Source organism: Patagioenas fasciata, chromosome 39 (assembly GCF_037038585.1).
Source record: "Patagioenas fasciata isolate bPatFas1 chromosome 39, bPatFas1.hap1, whole genome shotgun sequence".
NCBI classification, from domain to species: Eukaryota; Metazoa; Chordata; class Aves; order Columbiformes; family Columbidae; genus Patagioenas; species Patagioenas fasciata.
In genome coordinates this window covers 603,021-622,015 of record NC_092558.1, presented here as the reverse complement: position 1 = coordinate 622,015, position 18,995 = coordinate 603,021, and the positions used below count along the sequence as shown (strand labels likewise).

The 18,995-nt window shown below is 66.2% G+C and overlaps 2 protein-coding genes across 4 annotated transcripts in view; both read right to left on the bottom strand.

Annotated features, from left to right (window-relative positions):
• Positions 1–44: 44 nt before the first annotated feature.
• On the bottom strand, positions 45–6,900 carry LOC136115976 (RNA-binding protein 4B-like). Of its 3 annotated transcripts, none has more exons than XM_065862196.2 (4): positions 6,817–6,900; positions 2,789–3,209; positions 1,040–1,735; positions 45–471 (listed from the first exon to the last, which is right to left on the bottom strand). In XM_065862196.2, exons 2-3 carry the CDS (start codon positions 3,198–3,200, stop codon positions 1,047–1,049), a joined length of 1,101 nt encoding a protein of 366 aa, XP_065718268.1. In that variant the 5' UTR covers positions 3,201–3,209; positions 6,817–6,900; the 3' UTR covers positions 45–471; positions 1,040–1,046. The 3 variants fall into 3 exon arrangements, with proteins under 3 accessions (XP_065718268.1, XP_065718269.1, XP_065718270.1); XM_065862197.2 differs by lacking the exon at positions 45–471 and adding an exon at positions 2,479–2,572 and having other exon boundaries at positions 1,609–1,735; XM_065862198.2 differs by lacking the exon at positions 45–471 and adding an exon at positions 2,479–2,557 and having other exon boundaries at positions 1,609–1,735.
• Positions 6,901–9,197: 2,297 nt separating this feature from the next.
• SPTBN2 (spectrin beta, non-erythrocytic 2) overlaps positions 9,198–18,995 on the bottom strand; it is an 85,462-nt gene continuing 75,664 nt past the window's right edge. Inside the window, exons 33-37 of the mRNA XM_071801570.1 lie at positions 15,771–15,828; positions 15,483–15,676; positions 13,698–13,871; positions 12,170–12,212; positions 9,198–9,623 (exon numbers count right to left, since the gene is read on the bottom strand). Coding sequence (XP_071657671.1) covers positions 9,369–9,623; positions 12,170–12,212; positions 13,698–13,871; positions 15,483–15,676; positions 15,771–15,828 — 724 coding nt within the window. The 3' untranslated portion in view covers positions 9,198–9,368. The remainder of the gene's footprint in view (positions 9,624–12,169; positions 12,213–13,697; positions 13,872–15,482; positions 15,677–15,770; positions 15,829–18,995) is intronic.

Below are 18,995 nucleotides of genomic sequence, written 5' to 3'. Positions count from 1 at the left end.
GGGAATGGAGCCCAGAGAAAGAACCGGCGCCGGAGCCAGGGGGGTTTGTGAAAAATTGGAGTTTATTTTCCCGGAAAAGGGGGGTTGGGGATGCTAAATGGGGGGGGGGGGCCTCCCACCGCAGGGTCGGCGCCGGCGCGGCGATTCGGCTACGGCGCTTTGTACCAAAAAGCTACGAGCGGGTCGTTCACCCTCTTACAAAAATAAAGGAAAAGCCACTACCGCCGAGGGGGCTGCGGCGGCTCCGCGCTGGCGGGGCCGAGCGAAGCGAAGCTGGTGCGGCGGCCACGGCCGCGCCGCTCACCCTGCACCAAACTACCTGCAAAGCAAAATCCGGACAGCGGGAAGCTGGGGGGGCGGGGGGCGGAGCTACTCGAGCGTTCGTTAGGGACCGGCTCGTTAGCGGAACGCGAGACGCGCGGTGCCAATGCGGTGCGACGGGAACCCGACGTCCAGCCGCAAATATCTTACCTGGAAGAGAAAAGCAGAGTTGGCGCAGGGGCCTCACCGGGACCGTGCTGGGGCCTCGGTGGGTGCCGGGGGTCTGCCGGCGTCCTGAGAGCGGCTGTGGCTACGCCAGGACCCCCGCGGCAGTGCCGAGGGACACGCGCTGTGGTGGCAGCCCGGCTGCCACCGGTGTTTACCAGGAAAGGCCAGGAGCACCATTCCTGGCCAGGATGTGGATGCTTGCGGTGCTGGGGCTCTGCAGGAACCCCTGCCCGCGGTGACGGTGCCGGGACGGCATGAGGGCTCAGCACCGGATGAAAGGCAACGCCAGCCCCGAGGGACAATGACCCCCCAGCGTGAACTGGTGCACAGATTGCCACAGCACAACCACACCGAGCCAGTGCCGGGGCTTTAACGCCCAGCAAGACGCCGGTCAGGCTCGCAACATCACCGCAACCCGTGGCACTACCAGGGCTGGTGGGGGTATCACCCCACACCTCAGCAGCCAGGACCCCCCCTGCTGCGGTGCTCAGCAGCACCGCCGGTCACGAGGCGGCAAACGCCAACACACCAAACCCACTAACACGCTCACCTCGGGCTCAGAACGCCGAGTACCGTGCCCGGTCGCCGTATGGGTCGCGCCCGAACCGCTGCACATCGTAGAGCGAGGCGCGGGCCACCGAGGACACCGGCGACAGCTGCCCCCGCTCGTACGTGTAGGCCTCTCCCACGGTGCCGGCCGCGGCGGCCGCGCGGCGCAGGGGGCTCCGGTCCCGCGTGTAATAGGAGGAGGAGGCGGCGGCCGCGGCGGCGGTGGCGGCGGCGACGGCGGCCGCGGCGCCCGGGGTGGGCAGCAGCGCTCGGTCGTACGCGTCGAGCGTGGTGGGGATGCGGGCGGCCATGGCGGTGCTGGCGGCCACGGCCGAGGACTGGACCTGCGAGTACTGGGCGTACTGGGAGTACTGGGCCATGGTCTGCTCGGCGTAGGCGTCGTACGCCGAGGCGGCGGCGTAGGAGCGGACGCGGTAGCGCTTGTAGTAGTCGGCCATCCCGCCGTAGGCCTCGTCGTAATAGACGGCGTCGCCGTAGCCCGCGGCGTAGGGGGTGCGCACGGCGCCGTACTGCTCGGTATAGGCCTCGGTAAAGTCCGGCACCTGCCCCGGGCGGTCCACCGGGCACTCCTTGGACCAGTGCCCCTCCTTGCCGCACCGGTAGCAGCCGCTCTTGTCTCCCATCCCGGGCGCCGTCCGCAGCCGGCTGGTGGACAACTGCACGCGCATCCGCTTGCCTTGGGGAGAGACGCGAGAGCCGCCGGTTACGCCGTGGCACCGCAAGCGCGGCACAACCACGGGCGCTGGCCCACGCGGCCTCCGACGGCACCGTGCGGGGAGTGACCCGGCGCGGGAGGAGCCACCGCGGGCTCGAGCTGGAGCTGCCGCCCGACTTACCGGGACGGTGCTGCTGGGGACGCGGCTCTGCCGGCACCACCGAGCTCTGCCCGACCCTGGCTGAGCCCACCAGCGAGCCACCAACCACCCCGGCACGCAGCCAACCACGGCTTTGCACCGGCAACCGGCACACCGCGGCGCTGCCACGGCAGCCTGGAGAGCAGCCGGCCACGCCGCATCAACGGCAAAGCGTCGCGCCAGAAAATGCTCGGTGCAGCAGCACGAGGGATGCAACGCTGGGCAACCGCGGCACCGGGAAAGCCAAGCGCAGCTCCGGAAGCAGCCGCACCATCCCGGCTGGAGTTTGGGGAACGCCTGGGATTTGGGTGGTGGGGTTTGCCGAAACCCCCGTGGGAACCCGGAGGGCCGAGCGCGGTGCTACACCGGAGCGCCCACCCGGCTGCCAGGTGGGGAACCCGCTCGCCGTTGGTGCCGCCGCGGCTCAGCCGTGAATCCGGACGCTCGGTGTCGCGTCCGCGCGGCGACGGCTGCCAAAGCGCCCGCGCCGCATCTCGTCCGGGAGCCGGCACGCCGAGAGCCCGAGCGAGCGCCGCCGGATCCGGCGCCTCCGGCACCCTCTTACCAAGGCTACAAGGGCGGGGGGCAGCCCCGGGCGCGGCGGCCGTCGGCACGAGGGTCGGGACGTCGCCGGCGGGATCCTCCTGCGAGCGGCCGTGCTGGTTAATCAGAGATGGGTCAGTCCCGGCCTCCCCGGCCCAGCCCCAAACCCCGGCTGCCGCAGCAGCGCCGGCGCGGCCCCAAACGCCACAATCAACCCCGTTCGCGCCGAATCGCAGCGAGGGGAAATCGCAGCAAGGTCCCGCCCGCGCGGGACCAAAACCACCACCTGGGGACACCGGGAACACCGGGAGCCCCGACCCGGCGTGCGTCACCTTGGAACTCGGTGTTGTCCAGCCCGCGAATGGCCTCCACCGCGTCCTCCGCCCGCTCCATGTGCACGAAGGCGTAATCCTTGACGATGTCGCACTCGATGACGGGGCCGTACTCCTCGAACTTGGCGCGCAGCTCCATGTTGGTGCAGGCGGGGCTGATGTTGCCCACGTGCAGCTTGGTGGAGGCCTTGCTCTTGTTCTTGCTGGCCTCCACGTTGATGCACACGCCGTGCAACTTGTGGTGGTGCAGGTTGCGGATGGCGTCCTCGGCCGCCAGCCGGTCCTCGATGTGCACGAAGCCGTAGTTCTTGATGATGTCGCACTCCAGCACCTTCCCGTACTGCTCGAACAGCGAGCGGATCTCCTGCTCCGTCGCCTCGCGCGGCAGGTTCCCGATGAACAGCTTCACCATGGTGGCGGTCTGCGGCGGGACGGGGGGGTCAGAGCCGCCACGTGTCCCCAAAACCTCCATGTCCATCCCCAGTGCTCCCTGTCCCCCCATCCATCACTATTGTGACTCCCCAGTTACCATATGGGGGTTCAGAGCCGCCACGTGTCCCCAAAACCTCTGTATCCATCCCCAGTGCTCCCTGACCCCCATCCCTCACTGCTGGGGATCCCTGCTCACCATATGGGGGGGTCAGAGCCACCCTGTGTCCCCAAAACCTCCCTGTGTCCCCAACCCTCAGCCCTGTGGCTCCCCAGTCACTATATGGGGTGGGTCAGAGCCGCCATGTGTCCCCAAAACCCCTATGTGTCCATCCCCAGTGCTCCCTGTCCCCCCATCTCTCACCACTGGGGCTCCCTGCTCACCATATGGGGGGGTCAGAGCTGTCGTCTGTCCCCAAAACCAATCTGTGACCCCCAAAACCTCTCTGTCCCCCCATCCCTCAGCCCTGTGGCTCCCCAGTCACTATATGGGGGGGGTCAGAGCCGCCGTCTGTCCCCAAAACCCCTCTGTGTCCCCAAACCTCTGTGTCCCCCCATCCATCACAACTGTGACTCCCCAGTTACCATATGGGGGACTCAGAGCCACTGTGTGTCCCCAAAACCCCTGTGTCCATCCCCAGTGCTCCCTGTCCCCCCATCCCTCACTGCTGGGGCTCCCTACTCACCATATGGGGAGTGAGAGCTGCTGTGTGTCCCCAAAACCTCCCTGTGTCCCCAAAACCTGTGTCGCCCCCATCCATCACCGCTGTGGCTCCCCAATCACGATATGGGGGGTCAGAGCCACCACGTGTCCCCAAAATCTCCCTGTGATCCCCGAAGCCTCTGCGTGCCCCCATCCATCACCACTGTGACTCCCCAGTTACCATATGGGGGGGGCAGAGCCATCATGTGTCCCCAAAACCTCCCTGTGTCCCCATCCTTCAGCCCTGTGGCTCCCCAATCACTACATGGGGGGGTCAGAGCCGCCGTGTGTCCCCAAAACCTCTGTATCCATCCCCAGAACTCTATGTCCCCCCATCCCTCACTGCTGGGGCTCCCTGCTCACCATATGGGGGGTGAGAGCTGCTGTGTGTCCCCAAAACCTCCCTGTCACCCCAAAACCTCTGTATCCATCCCCAGTGCTCCCTGTCCCCCCATCCATCACTACTGTGACTCCCCAGTTACCATATGGGGGGGTCAGAGCCACCATCTGTCCCCAAAACCTCCCTGTGTCCCCCCCATCCCTCAGCCCTGTGGCTCCCCAATCACTATATGGGGGTTCAGAGCCACTGTGTGTCCCCAAAACCCCTGTGTCCATCCCCAGTGCTCCCTGTCCCCCCATCCCTCACCGCTGCGACTCCCCAATCACTATATGGGGGGTCAGAGCCGCCATGCGACCCCAAAACCTCTGTATCCATCCCCAGACCTGTGTCCCCCCCCCCAAACATCAGGATCCCCGGTCACCGTATGGGGGGTCAGAGCAGCCGCGTGTCCCCAAAACCTCCCTGTGTCCCCATCCCTCAGCCCTGTGGCTCCCCAATCACTATATGGGGGGTCAGAGCCACCCTGTGTCCCCAAAACCTCCCTGTGTCCCCATCCCTCACCGCTGGGGCTCCCCAATCACTATATGGGGGGTCAGAGCCACCCTGTGTCCCCAAAACCTCCCTGTGTCCCCATCCCTCAGCCCTGTGGCTCCCCAGTCACTATATGGGGGGGGGTCAGAGCTGCCGTCTGTCCCCATAACCCCTCTGTGTCCCCAAACCTCTGTGTCCCCCCATCCATCACTATTGTGACTCCCCAGTTACCATATGGGGGGGTCAGAGCCGCCGTGTGTCCCCAAAACCCCTGTGTCCATCCCCAGTGCTCCCTGTCCCCCCATCCCTCACCGCTGGGACTCCCTGATCATCATATGGGGGGGTCAGAGCCACCAAAACCTGTGTCCCCCCCCATCCATCACCGCTGTGGCTCCCCAATCACGATATGAGGGGTGTCACAGCCACTGTGTGCCCCCAAAACGTCCCTGTGTTCCCAGAACCTCTGTATCATCACCAGAACTCTATGTCCCCCCATCCATCATTGCTGGGGCTCCCCAATCACTATATGGGGGGGTCAGAGCCGCCAGGTGTCCCCAAAACCTCTGCGTCCATCCCCAGTGCTCCCTGTCCTCCCATCCATCACCACTGTGGCTCCCCAATCACCATATGGGGGGTCAGAGCCACTGCGTGTCCCCAAAACCTGTGTCCCCATCTCTCAGTCATGTGGCTCCCCAATCACTACATGGGGGGTCAGAGCCACCGTGTGTCCCCAAGACCTCCCTGTGTTCCCAGAACCTCTGTATCCATCCCCAAACCTCTGTGTCCCCCCATCCATCACTGTCATGACTCCCCAGTTACCATATGGGGTGTCACAGCCACCGTGTGTCCCCAAAACCTCTGTGTCCATCCCCAGTGCTCCCTGTCCCCCCATCCATCACTATTGTGACTCCCCAGTTACCATATGGGGTGTCACAGCCACCGTGTGTCCCCAAAACCTCTGTGTCCATCCCCAGTGCTCCCTGACCCCCATCCCTCACTGCTGGGGATCCCTGCTCACCATATGGGGGGGTCAGAGCCACCTCGTGTCCCCAAGACCTCCCTGTGTCCCCAAAACCTCTGTATCCATCCCCAGTGCTCCCTGTCCCCCCATCCATCACTATTGTGACTCCCCAGTTACCATATGGGGGTTCAGAGCCACTGTGTGTCCCCAAAACCTCTGTGTCCATCCCCAGTGCTCCCTGACCCCCATCCCTCACCGCTAGGACTCCCCGTTCACCATATGGGGGGGTCAGAGCCACCGTGTGTCCCCAAAACCTCCCTCTGTCCCCATCCCTCACCGCTGGGGCTCCCTGCTCACCATATGGGGGGGTCAGAGCTGTCGTCTGTCCCCAAAACCAATCTGTGACCCCCAAAACCTCTCTGTCCCCCCCATCCCTCAGCCCTGTGGCTCCCCAGTCACTATATGGGGGGGGTCAGAGCCGCCGTCTGTCCCCAAAACCCCTCTGTGTCCCCAAACCTCTGTGTCCCCCCATCCATCAATATTGTGACTCCCCAGTTACCATATGGGGGGGTCAGAGCCGCCGTGTGTCCCCAAAACCTCTGTGTCCCCATCCCTCAGCCCTGTGGCTCCTCAATCACTGTATGGGGGGGTCGGAGCCGCCCTGTTGCTCCCTGTCCCCCCCATCACTACACAGGGGGCCCCCAGACCCCCAACCCTGCTGAGGGGTTCACAGCCCCCCAACACCCCAAATCCCCAAGAAACGCCCCAAATCCTCTGTGTGTCCCCCCCCCCATTTCCTCAAATAATCAAGAAACGCCCCAAAACCCTCCCGGGGGGGCGGAGCCCCGCCCTGAAGCCCAACCCCCCCCCACTGCTCCCTGGGCCCTCCCGAGGCCTCCGGCTCCCTCAGCGGGGCCGCTCCTGGGCCTGCACCGGGCCCGGGCCGCCCCGCCCGGCCCCCGCGGCGCTGCCCCCCGCGTCTCCGCCTCCCCTTCCCCATCTCCCCCGCGTCCCCTTCCCCGCGGCCCCGCCGCTCCCGCTCCCGCTCCCGGTGCCGCCCGCACCTGCGCCCGGTCCGCGGCGCGCTCCTCACAAAATGGCGGCGGCGCAGCCCGGCTGGGCGACAGCCTCCCGCATCCTCATTGGGCGGCGGCGCTGTCCGTCAAACGCTCCCGCCCACCGCCGGCGCTTTACGGATGGCCTAGGTGGGCCCGCCCACCGAGGCGTCGCAGCCAATCACGGGGCGGGGAGAGAGGGAGGAGGAGCGGTCCATTGCGGGCTCCGTGGGGGCGTTGGGGCGGACCATGGGTGGCGGGTGGGGGGGTGGGGGCGCCCGCCCCGAACTGGGAGCCCCGAACTGGGAGCACTGGTGTGATCCCCGTTCCCTCCCCCAGTGCGTCCCAAAGTGACTTCCGGAAACCTTCCCACCCCACCCCCATCCTCATTTTTAGGTCCATTCTTATCCCCATTGTCATCTTCATCATCATCTTCATCCCATCCTCATCTTCATCCTCATCCCCCCATCCTCGTCTTCATCATCTTCGTCCCCACCCCATCGTCTTCAGCTTCATCATCCTCATCCCATCCTCATCTTTATCACCTTCATCCCCACCCCATTGTTATCTTCATCATCATCTTCATCCATCCTCATCTTCATCCTCATTCCCCCATCCTTGTCTTCATCATCTTCGTCCCCACCTCATCGTCTACATCTTCAGCTTCATCATCCTCATCCCATCCTCATCTTTATCACCTTCATCCCCACCCCATTGTTATCTTCATCATCGTCTTCATCCCATCCTCATCTTCATCCTCATCCCATTCTCATCTTCATCATCTTTGTCCCCACTCCATTGTTATCTTCATCATCATCTGCATCCCATCCTCATCTTCATCCTCATCCCATCCTCATCTTTATCATCTTCATCCCCACCCTATTGTCATCTTCATCATCTTCATCCTCATCCCATCCTCATCTTCCCCATCCCCATCTTCCTCTTCATCATCTTCATCCCCACCCCATTGTCACCTTCATCATCTTCATCCTCATCCCCCACATCCCCATCTTCATCTTTATCATCTTCGTCCCCACCCCATCATCATCTTCATCATCTTCATCCTCATCCCCCACATCCCCATCTTCATCTTTATCATCTTCGTCCCCACCCCATCATCATCTTCATCATCTTCATCCTCATCCCCCTCCTTGCCTTCATCATCTTCATCCCCACCCCATCTTCATCTTCATCATCCTCATCCCCATCCTCGTCTTTGTTGTCTTCGTCCCCACTCCATTGTCATCTTCATCATCTTCATCCTCATCCCACCCTCATCCCCCCATCCCCATCTTCATCTTTATCATCTTTGTTCCCACCCCATCGTCATCTTCATCTTCATCATCCTCATCCCATCCTCATCTTCCACATCCCCATCTTCCTCTTCATCCTCTTCATCCCCACCCCACTGTCATCTTCATCATCTTCATCCTCATCCCATCCTCATCTTCATCCTCATCCCCCTCCCATCCCAATCCTCATCTTCATCATCTTCATCCCCACCCCCTTGTCATCTTCATCATCATCCCCCCATCCCCATCTTCCTCTTCATCATCTTCATCCCCACCCCACTGTCATCTTCATCATCTTCATCCTCATCCCATCCTCATCTTCATCCTCATCCCCCTCCCACCCCAATCCTCATCTTCATCATCTTCATCCCCATCCCGTTGTCATCTTCATCATCATCCCCCCCATCCCCATCTTCATCTTCATCATCTTCATCCCCACCCCACTGTCATCTTCATCATCTTCATCCTCATCCCATCCTCATCTTCATCCTCATCCCCCTCCCATCCCAATCCTCATCTTCATCATCTTCATCCCCATCCCGTTGTCATCTTCATCATCATCCCCCCATCCCCATCTTCATCTTCATCATCTTCATCCCCACCCCACTGTCATCTTCATCATCTTTATCCTCATCCCATCCTCATCTTCATCCTCATCCCCCTCCCACCCCCATCCTCATCATCTTCATCCCCATCCCGTTGTCATCTTCATCATCATCCCCCCCATCCCCATCTTCATCTTCATCATCTTCACCCCCATCCCCATCTTCCTCTTCATCCCCACCCCACTGTCATCTTCATCATCTTCATCCTCATCCCATCCTCATCTTCATCCTCATCCCCCTCCCATCCCAATCCTCATCTTCGTCATCTTCATCCCCACCCCCTTGTCATCTTCATCATCATCCCCCCCATCCCCATCTTCCTCTTCATCCCCACCCCACTGTCATCTTCATCATCTTCATCCTCATCCCATCCTCATCTTCATCCTCATCCCCCTCCCATCCCAATCCTCATCTTCATCATCTTCATCCCCACCCCATCATCCTCATCCTCATCCTCATCCCATCCCACCCCCCCCGCACTCAGCACCCTCCATTCTCTACAGCCGCTTTATTTGGGATCATGGGGACATCACCAGGATGTGGGGACATCACCAGGACATGGGGACATCACCAGGACATGGGGACATTGCCAGTGGGTGGGGGACCCCCCAGCGCCGCCCCCCCCGCGTCCCTCCATCCCCCCCGTGTCCGCCCCCCCGGGATTCTACTTGTTCTTCTTGAAGAAGCTGAAGCGCTTGTCCTTGTCCTTGTCCTTGTCCTTGTCCCTGTCCCTGTCCCTGTCCCTGTCCTTGTCGCGGGGGCCGCGGGGCCCGGCGGGGGGGGGCGGGGCGGGGGGCAGGCTGCGCGCGCGCGTCACCCCCTTCCCCCCCCGCCCCGGGGTGCCCCCTCCCCCCGGGAACGGCGGCACCGGAGCCGCCGCCGCCGCCTGGATCACCCGGAGCCACGTGGACATCTCGGCCTGGGGACACGGGACGGGTGACACGGGGGACAGGGGGGGACGTGAGGGATGGGGGGGGTGGGGGGGACAGGGAGATGGGGGGGCGGGGGGGATGGGGGGGACAGGGGGGCGGGGGGGACGAGGGGGATGGGGGGGACAGGGGGGGACAGGGGGGACGAGGGGGATGGGGGGGACAGGGGGATGGGGGGGACGAGGGGGGTGGGGGGGACAGGGGGGGACAGGGGGTGACAGGGGGGACAGGGGGATGGGGGGGACGAGGGGGATGGGGGGGGCAGGGGGGGACAGGGGGGGACAGGGGGGATAGGGGGACAAGGGAGACAGGGGGTGATGGGGGGACGGGGGGGACAGGGGGACAAGGGGGACAGGGGGTGATGGGGGGACGGGGCGGACAGGGGGTGACGGGGGGGTGGGCGGACAGGGGGGACGGGGTGACAAGGGGTGACAGTGGGGATGGGGGGGATGGGGGACAGGGGGTGACAGGGGGGGTGGGGGAACAGGGGGGATGGGGGGAGGGGGGGGACAGGGGGGCGGGGGGGACGAGGGGGATGGGGGGGACGGGGGTGACAGGGGGGACGAGGGGGATGGGGGGGACGAGGGGGGTGGGGGGGACAGGGGGGGACAGGGGGGACAGGGGGACAAGGGAGACAGGGGGTGATGGGGGGACGGGGGGGACAGGGGGTGACAGGGGGGGTGGGGGGACAGGGGGGATGGGGTGACAAGGGGTGACAGTGGGGACGGGGGGGATGGGGGGGACAGGGGGTGACAGGGGGGACGGGGGGGACAGGGGGTGACAGGGGGGGTGGGGGGACAGGGGGGACGGGGTGACAAGGGGTGACAGTGGGGACGGGGGGGACGGGGGGGACAGGGGGTGACAGGGGGGACGGGGGGGACAGGGGGTGGCAGGGGGGACGGGGGAACAGGGGGGACGGGGTGACAAGGGGTGACAGTGGGGACGGGGGGGACGGGGGGGACAGGGGGTGACAGGGAGGGTGGGGGAACAGGGGGGACAGGGTGACAAGGGGTGACAGGGGGGACGGGGGGGACAGGGGGTGACAGGGGGGGTGGGGGGACAGGGGGGATGGGGTGACAAGGGGTGACAGTGGGGACGGGGGGGATGGGGGGGACAGGGGGTGACAGGGGGGACGTGGGGGACAGGGGTGACAGGGGGGATGGGGGAATGGGGGGGACGGGGCGATGGGGGAGATGGGTGGGGACAGAGGGGACGAGGGGGATGGGGGGGACAGGGGGATGGGGGGGACGAGGGGGGTGGGGGGGACAGGGGGTGACAGGGGGGACAGGGGGACAAGGGAGACAGGGGGTGATGGGGGGACGGGGGGGACAGGGGGTGACAGGGGGGGTGGGCGGACAGGGGGGACGGGGTGACAAGGGGTGACAGTGGGGACGGGGGGGACAGGAGGTGACAGGGGGGACGGGGGGACACAGGGTGACAGGGGTGACAAGGGGTGACAGTGGGGACGGGGAGGACAGGGGGTGACAGGGGTGACAAGGGGGACAGGGGTGACGGGGGGGATGGGGAGATGGGGGGGGGACAGGGGTGACGGGGCAGACTGGAGGGACCCGGGGGGCAAGGGGTCAAGGGGGACAGGGGGACAAGGGGGATGGGGGGGGACGGGGGGGAACAGGGGGGACAGGGGGTGACAGGTGGGATGGGGGACGGGGGGGACAGGGGTGACATGGGGGATGGGGGACGGGGGGGACAGGGGTGACATGGGGGATGGGGGACGGGGGGGACCGGGGGTGACGGGTGACAATGGGTGACAGGGGGTAAGGGGGGATGGGGGGGACAGAGGGGACAGGGATACAGGGGGACGGGGGGACAGGGGGGACAAGGGGGGGACGGGGGGACAGGGGGTGACGGGGGTGACAAGGGGGATGGGGGGGACGGGGGGGACAAGGGGGACAGGGGGTGACATGAGGGATGGGGGGACAGGGGGGACAGGGGGTGACGGGGGTGACAAGGGGGATGGGGGGGACGGGGGGGACAAGGGGGACAGGGGGTGACATGAGGGATGGGGGGACAAGGGGGACAGGGGGTGACATGAGGGATGGGGGGACAGGGGGGACAGGGGGTGACATGAGGGATGGGGGGGACAGGGGGGACAGGGGGTGACAGGTGGGATGGGGGACAGGGGGTGACGGGGGCATGGGGAGGACAGGGGGGACAAGGGGGATGGGGAGGACAGGGGGGACAAGGGGGATGGGGAGGACAGGGGGTGACAGGTGGGATGGGGGGACAGGGGGGACAGGGGGTGACGGGGGGACAGGGGTGATGGGAGGGACATGGGGTGACAGGGGTGACGGGGGGACGGGGGACAGGAGGGACAAGGGTGATGGGAGGGACACGGGGTGACAGGGGTGACGGGGGGACAGGGGTGACATGGGGGATGGGCAGGACAGGGGGTGACAGGCGGGATGGGGGGACAGGGGTGACAGGGGGTGACAGGTGGGATGGGGGGGACAGGGGGTGACAGGGGGATGGGGGGACAGGGGGACACAGGGTGACAGGGTCCCCTCCCCGGTCTCACCTCGTCCTTGGCCTGGAACAGGTACTCCTTCCCATCGCTCAGCCTGGGGGGACACGCATCAGCACCCCCTTGTCCCCCCATGTCCCCCATGTCCCTCCCTGTCCCCCCCCGTACCCCACACGTCCCCTGTGTCCCTCCATGTCCCCCCTTGTCTCCTACATCCCTCCCATGTCCCCCTTGTGTGCCCCCATATCCCCCAGAGTCCTCCCCCTTGTCCCCCAGTGCCCCCATGTCCCCCGTGTCCCCCATGTACCCAGTGTCCCCCCGTGTCCCCAGCGCCCCCCCATGTCCCCAGTACCCCCATGTCCCCCGTGTCCCCCATGTCCCCAGTATCCCCCATATCCCCAGTGTCCCTCATGTCCCCAGCATCCCCCCATATCCCCCACGTCCCTCCCATGTCCTCCGTGTCCCCCATGTCCCCAGCACGCCCCCCGTGTCCCCAGTGTCCCCCTGTGTCCCCAGTGCCCCCCCGTGTCCCCAATGTCCCCCATATCCCCCATGTCCCCCATGTCCCCCATATCCCCTGTGTCCCCCACGTCCCCAGCATCCCCCCATATCCCCCACGTCCCTCCCATGTCCCCCATGTCCCCCATGTCCCCAGCACCCCCCCCGTGTCCCCAGTGTCCCCCATATCCCCAGTATCCCCCATATCCCCTGTGTCCCCCATGTCCCCAGTATCCCCCCATATCCCTCACATCCCTCCCATGTCCCCCGTGTCCCCCATGTCCCCAGCACCCCCCCATGTCCCCAGTGTCCCCGTGTCCCCAGCGTCCCCCATGTCCCCAGTATCCCCCATATCCCCTGTGTCCCCCATGTCCCCAGCATCCCCCTATATCCCCCACATCCCTCCCATGTCCCCCGTGACCCCAGTGTCCCCCATGTCCCCAGCGCCCCCCCCATGTCCCCAGCGCCCCCCCTGTGTCCCCAGTGTCCCCCTGTGTCCCCAGTGCCCCCCCATGTCCCCAATGTCCCCCATATCCCCCATGTCCCCCATGTCCCCAGTGTCCCCCATGTCCCCAATGTCCCCCATATCCCCCATGTCCCCCATGTCCCCCGTGTCCCCCATGTCCCCAATGTCCCCCATATCCCCCATGTCCCCAGTGTCCCCCAGTCCCCAGTATCTCCCATGTCCCCCACTCCCCCATGTCCACAGTATCCCCCATGTCCCCCATATCCCCAGTGTCCCCCCGTCCCCAGTATCCCCCATGTCCCCCATATTCCCAATGTCCCCCATATCCCCAGTGCCCCCCATATCCCCAGTGTCCCCCATATCCCCAGTGCCCCCCGTCCCCAATGTCCCCAATGTCCCCCATGTCCCCAGTGTCCCCCATGTCCCCAGTATCCCCTATGTCCCCTGTGTCCCCCATGTCCCCCATGTCCCCAGCATCCCCCCATGTCCGCCATATCCCCAGTGCCCCCCATATCCCCAGTGCCCCCCATATCCCCAGTGTCCCCCACATCCCCAGTGCCCCCCCCTGTCCCCACTGTCCCCAATGTCCCCGATGTCCCCAATGTCCCCGTGTCCCACCCCAGCCTGAAGACGTGTTTGCGTTTCCTGTAGTGCGTGGCCGGGTGGGCGCGGGCGCCGGGCAGGGGGGCCGGGGGCTCCCCATGGAACGGGACCCCCCCCCCGGCCGCTCGCGCGTCCTTGTGGAAGCTGAGGCTGCCCCCCCGCAGCACGCAGTACACGCTGTGCCACGACCTGGGGACGGGGACACTGTCACCGGGGGGGGGGGGGGGACAAGGGACAGCATCACCCAGCGGGGGACACGGGGTGGTGGTGGGGGGGGACACGGCTTGCGGGGAACAGGGTGAGATTGGGGGGGACGTGGTGAGTTGGGGGGGACACAGAGATATGGGGACACACAGTGACATGGGGGGATGTGCAGTGACATGGGGACACGCAGTGACATGGGGGGACACGCAGTGACACGGGGGGACACACAGCGACACGGGGAGACGTGCAGTGACAAGGGGACACACAGTGACACGGGGGGACACACAGTGACACGGGGGGACACACAGTGACACGGGGGGACAGGTAGTGACACGGGGACACACAGTGACACGGGGACATACAGTGACAAGGGGGGGCACACAGTGACACGGGGGGACACACAGTGACATGGGGACACACAGTGACAAGGGGGGACACACAGTGACACGGGGGGACATGCAGTGACATGGGGGGACACGCAGTGACACGGGGGGACACGCAGTGACATGGGGGGACATGCAGTGACATGGGGACACACAGTGACACGGGGGGACACGCAGTGACATGGGGGGACATGCAGTGACATGGAGACACACAGTGACACGGGGGGACACACAGTGACAAGGGGGACACGCAGTGACATGGGGGGACATGCAGTGACATGGGGACACACAGTGACACGGGGGGACACGCAGTGACATGGGGGGACATGCAGTGACATGGGGGGACACAGTGACACGGGGGGACACACAGTGACACGGGGGGACATGCAGTGACATTGGGACACACAGTGACAAGGGGGGGCACACAGTGACACGGGGGGACACACAGTGACATGGGGACACACAGTGACACGGGGGGACACACAGTGACATGGGGACACACATTGACACAGGGGGACACACAGTGACAAGGGGGGACACACAGTGACACAGGGACACACAAAGTGACACGGGGGGACATGCAGTGACATGGGGACACACAGTGACAAGGGGGGACACAAAGTGACACGGGGGGGACATGCAGTGACAAGGGGACACACAGTGACACGGGGACATGGTGACATAAGGGGACAGTGATATGGGGGACACACAGTGACATGGGGACACAGTGATATGGGGAGACAGTGATATGGGGGACACGGTGACATGGGGGGACACGGTGACATGGGGGACACAGTCATGTGAGGGACACACAGTGACATGGGGACACAGTGACACGGGGGGACATGGTGAGGCGGGGGGGACACACAGTGACACGGGGGGACACATCTCTGGGGGCCCCAGCCCCATTGCAAGGGGGTGCAGACGGACAGATGGACAAACCCCCCCCCCCCCGCCCCAAAAGCCTCCCAGCAGGGACAGGGCCTGGCCCTTTAAAGGGCGTGGCCTGCGGGAGAGGGGGCGTGGCCCAACGACCGCTCGTTCTCATGGGGGCGTGGCTTCAGAAGGGCGTGCACCCGTGGGCGGGGTCCGAGCGGTGGCACGTGGGGGAGGCGTGGCCCGCGTGGACTCCGAGGGGGCGTGGCCAAAGGGGTGTGGACCGCGAGGGTGTGTCCGAGGGGGCGTGGCCTGGGAGGAGGGGGCGTGGCCTCACCTATTTGACGCCTTCTTGCCCTGCGCCTCCATCTCGTGCTTGCGGCACAGCGCCCCCTCCAGGCTCTCGGGGGGGCCACGGGGGGGGGGCAGCGTGGCCGCGTGGGCGGGGTCAGGGGGCGGAGCCCCTCCCCGTGGGGACCCCCCCGCGCCGGGCGCCCCCTGCTGCGCCCCCTTGGTCAGCGCCGGGGTCACCTGGGGACACACACACAGAGGTGGGGGGGGACCCCTGGTTCTTTGGGGGGGGGGGGGGGTGTCACCTCATTTTGGGGGGGGGGGGGGGTGTTACCTGGGCGCTGTCCAGCCCGTTGATGGCCGGGGGCTCCCGGGGGCCGCTCTGCGGGGTCCTGGGGGGGGCACGGGGGTGGGTGGGGGGACAGGGACGGCCCTGTGTGTGTCCCCTGGGCCCCCCCATGAACCCCCCCAATTGCCCAGGTCCCCCGTGTCACCCCCTTATCCCAAGTCCCCATGACCCCCCAACACCCACCATGTTCCCCTGATGTCCCCCCAGACCCCCATGTTCCCCCCATATCCCCCCATGTCCCCCCATGTCCCCCCCAGACCCCCATGTCCCCATTTCCTACCCATGTCCCCCCCATTTCCCCCCATGTCCCCCCCCATGTCCCCTCATGTCCCCCCATGTCCCCCTCAGACCCCCATGTCCCCCCAATGTCCCCCCCATTTCCCAGTGTCCCCCCATGTCCCCCCCTTTCCCTCCCATGTCCCCCCCAGACCCACATATCCCCCCACATCCCCCCCAGACCCCCATGCTCCCCCAATGTCCCCCCCATGTCCCTCCCATGTCCCCCCCAGACCCCCATGACCCCTCCCCATGTCCCCCCCAGCCCCCTAATGTCCCCTCCATGCCCCCCCATGTCCCCCCCCAGACCCCCATGTGCCCCCCATTTCCCTCCATGCCCCCCCATGTCCCCTCCCAGACCCCCATGTGCCCCCCATTTCCCTCCATGTCCCCCCCAGACCCCCATGTCCCCTCCCCATGTCCCCCCCAGCCCCCTAATGTCCCCTCCATGCCCCCCCATGTCCCCCCCAGACCCCCATGTGCCCCCCCATGTGCCCCCCATGTCCCCTCCCCCTGTCCCCCCTGTGTCCCCCCCAGACCCCCATGTCCCCTCCCCATGTCCCCCCATGTCCCCCTCCCCATCTCCCCCCGAGACCCCCATGATCCCCACAATGTCCCCCCCATTTCCCAGTGGCCCCCCATGTCCTCCCATGTCCCCCCCAGACCCCCATGTCCCCTCCCCATGTCCCCCCCAGCCCCCTAATGTCCCCTCCATGCCCCCCCATGTCCCCCCCAGACCCCCAAATGTCCCCCCCCAGACCCCCATGTGCCCCCCATGTCCCCTCCCCATGTCCCCCCCAGCCCCCAAATGTCCCCCCCATGCCCCCAAATGTCCCCCCCCAGACCCCCATGTGCCCCCCATGTCCCCTCCCCCTGTCCCCACTGTGTCCCCCCCAGACCCCCATGTCCCCTCCCCATGTCCCCCCCAGCCCCCTAATGTCCCCTCCATGCCCCCGCCTGTCCCCCCCCAGACCCCCATGTGCCCCCCATGTGCCCCCCATGTCCCCTCCCCCTGTCCCCCCTGTGTCCCCCCCAGACCCCCATGTCCCCTCCCCATGTCCCCCCCATGTCCCTCTCCCCATCTCCCCCCGAGACCCCCATGATCCCCACAATGTCCCCCCCATTTCCCAGTGGCCCCCCATGTCCCCCCATGTCCTCCCATGTTCCCCCCAGACCCCCATGTCCCCTCCCCATGTCCCCCCCAGCCCCCTAATGTCCCCTCCATGCCCTCCCATGTCCCCCCCAGACCCCCATGTGCCCCCCATTTCCCTCCATATGTCCCCCCCAGACCCCCATGTCCCCTCCCCATGTCCCCCCATGTCCCCCTCCCCATCTCCCCCCGAGACCCCCATGATCCCCACAATGTCCCCCCCATTTCCCAGTGGCCCCCCATGTCCCCCCATGTCCCTCCCATGTCCCCCCCAGACCCCCATGACCCCTCCCCATGTCCCCCCCAGCCCCCAAATGTCCCCTCCATGCCCCCCCATGTCCCCCCCAGACCCCCATGTGCCCCCCATGTCCCCTCCCCATGTCCCCACTGTGTCCCCCCCAGACCCCCATGTCCCCTCCCCATGTCCCCCCCAGCCCCCTAATGTCCCCTCCATGCCCCCCCATGTCCCCCCCCAGACCCCCATGTGCCCCCCATTTCCCTCCATGCCCTCCCATGTCCCCCCCAGACCCCCATGTGCCCCCCATTTCCCTCCATGTCCCCCCCAGACCCCCATGTCCCCTCCCCATGTCCCCCCATGTCCCCCTCCCCATCTCCCCCCGAGACCCCCATGATCCCCACAATGTCCCCCCCATTTCCCAGTGGCCCCCCATGTCCCCCCATGTCCCCCCCATGTCCCCCCCAGCCCCCTAATGTCCCCTCCATGCCCCCCCATGTCCCCCCCAGACCCCCATGTGCCCCCCATGTCCCCTCCCCATGTCCCCTCTGTGTCCCCCCCAGACCCCCATGTCCCCTCCCCATGTCCCCCCCAGCCCCCTAATGTCCCCTCCATGCCCCCCCATGTCCCCCCCAGACCCCCATGTGCCCCCCCATGTCCCCTCCCCATGTCCCCCCATGTCCCCCTCAGACCCCCATGTGTCCCCCATGTCCCCTCCCCATGTCCCCTCTGTGTCCCCCCCAGACCCCCATGTCCCCTCCCCATGTCCCCCCCAGCCCCCTAATGTCCCCTCCATGCCCCCCCATGTCCCCCCCCAGACCCCCATGTGCCCCCCATGTCCCCTCCCCATGTCCCCCCTGTGTCCCCCCCAGACCCCCATGTCCCCTCCCCATGTCCCCCCCAGCCCCCAAATGTCCCCCCCATGTCCTCCCATGTCCCCCCCAGACCCCCATGTGCCCTGCATTTCCCTCCATGTCCCCCCCAGACCCCCATGTCCCCTCCCCATGTCCCCCCCAGCCCCCAAATGTCCCCCCCATGTCCCCCCATGTCCCCCCCAGACCCCCATGTGCCCCCCATTTCCCTCCATGTCCCCCCCAGACCCCCATGTCCCCTCCCCATGTCCCCCCATGTCCCCCTCCCCATCTGCCCCCGAGACCCCCATGATCCCCCCCATGTCCCCCCCCATTTCCCAGTGGCCCCCCATGTCCCCCCATGTCCTCCCATGTCCCCCCCAGACCCCCACGTCCCCTCCCCATGTCCCCCCCAGCCCCCTAATGTCCCCTCCATGCCCCCCCATGTCCCCCCCAGACCCCCATGTGCCCCCCATGTCCCCTCCCCATGTCCCCCCCAGCCCCCTAATGTCCCCTCCATGCCCCCCCATGTCCCCCATGTGCCCCCCATTTCCCTCCATGCCCCCCCATGTCCCCCCCCAGACCCCCATGTGCCCCCCATTTCCCTCCATGCCCCCCCATGTCCCCCCCAGACCCCCATGTGCCCCCCATTTCCCTCCATGTCCCCCCCAGACCCCCATGTCCCCTCCCCATGTCCC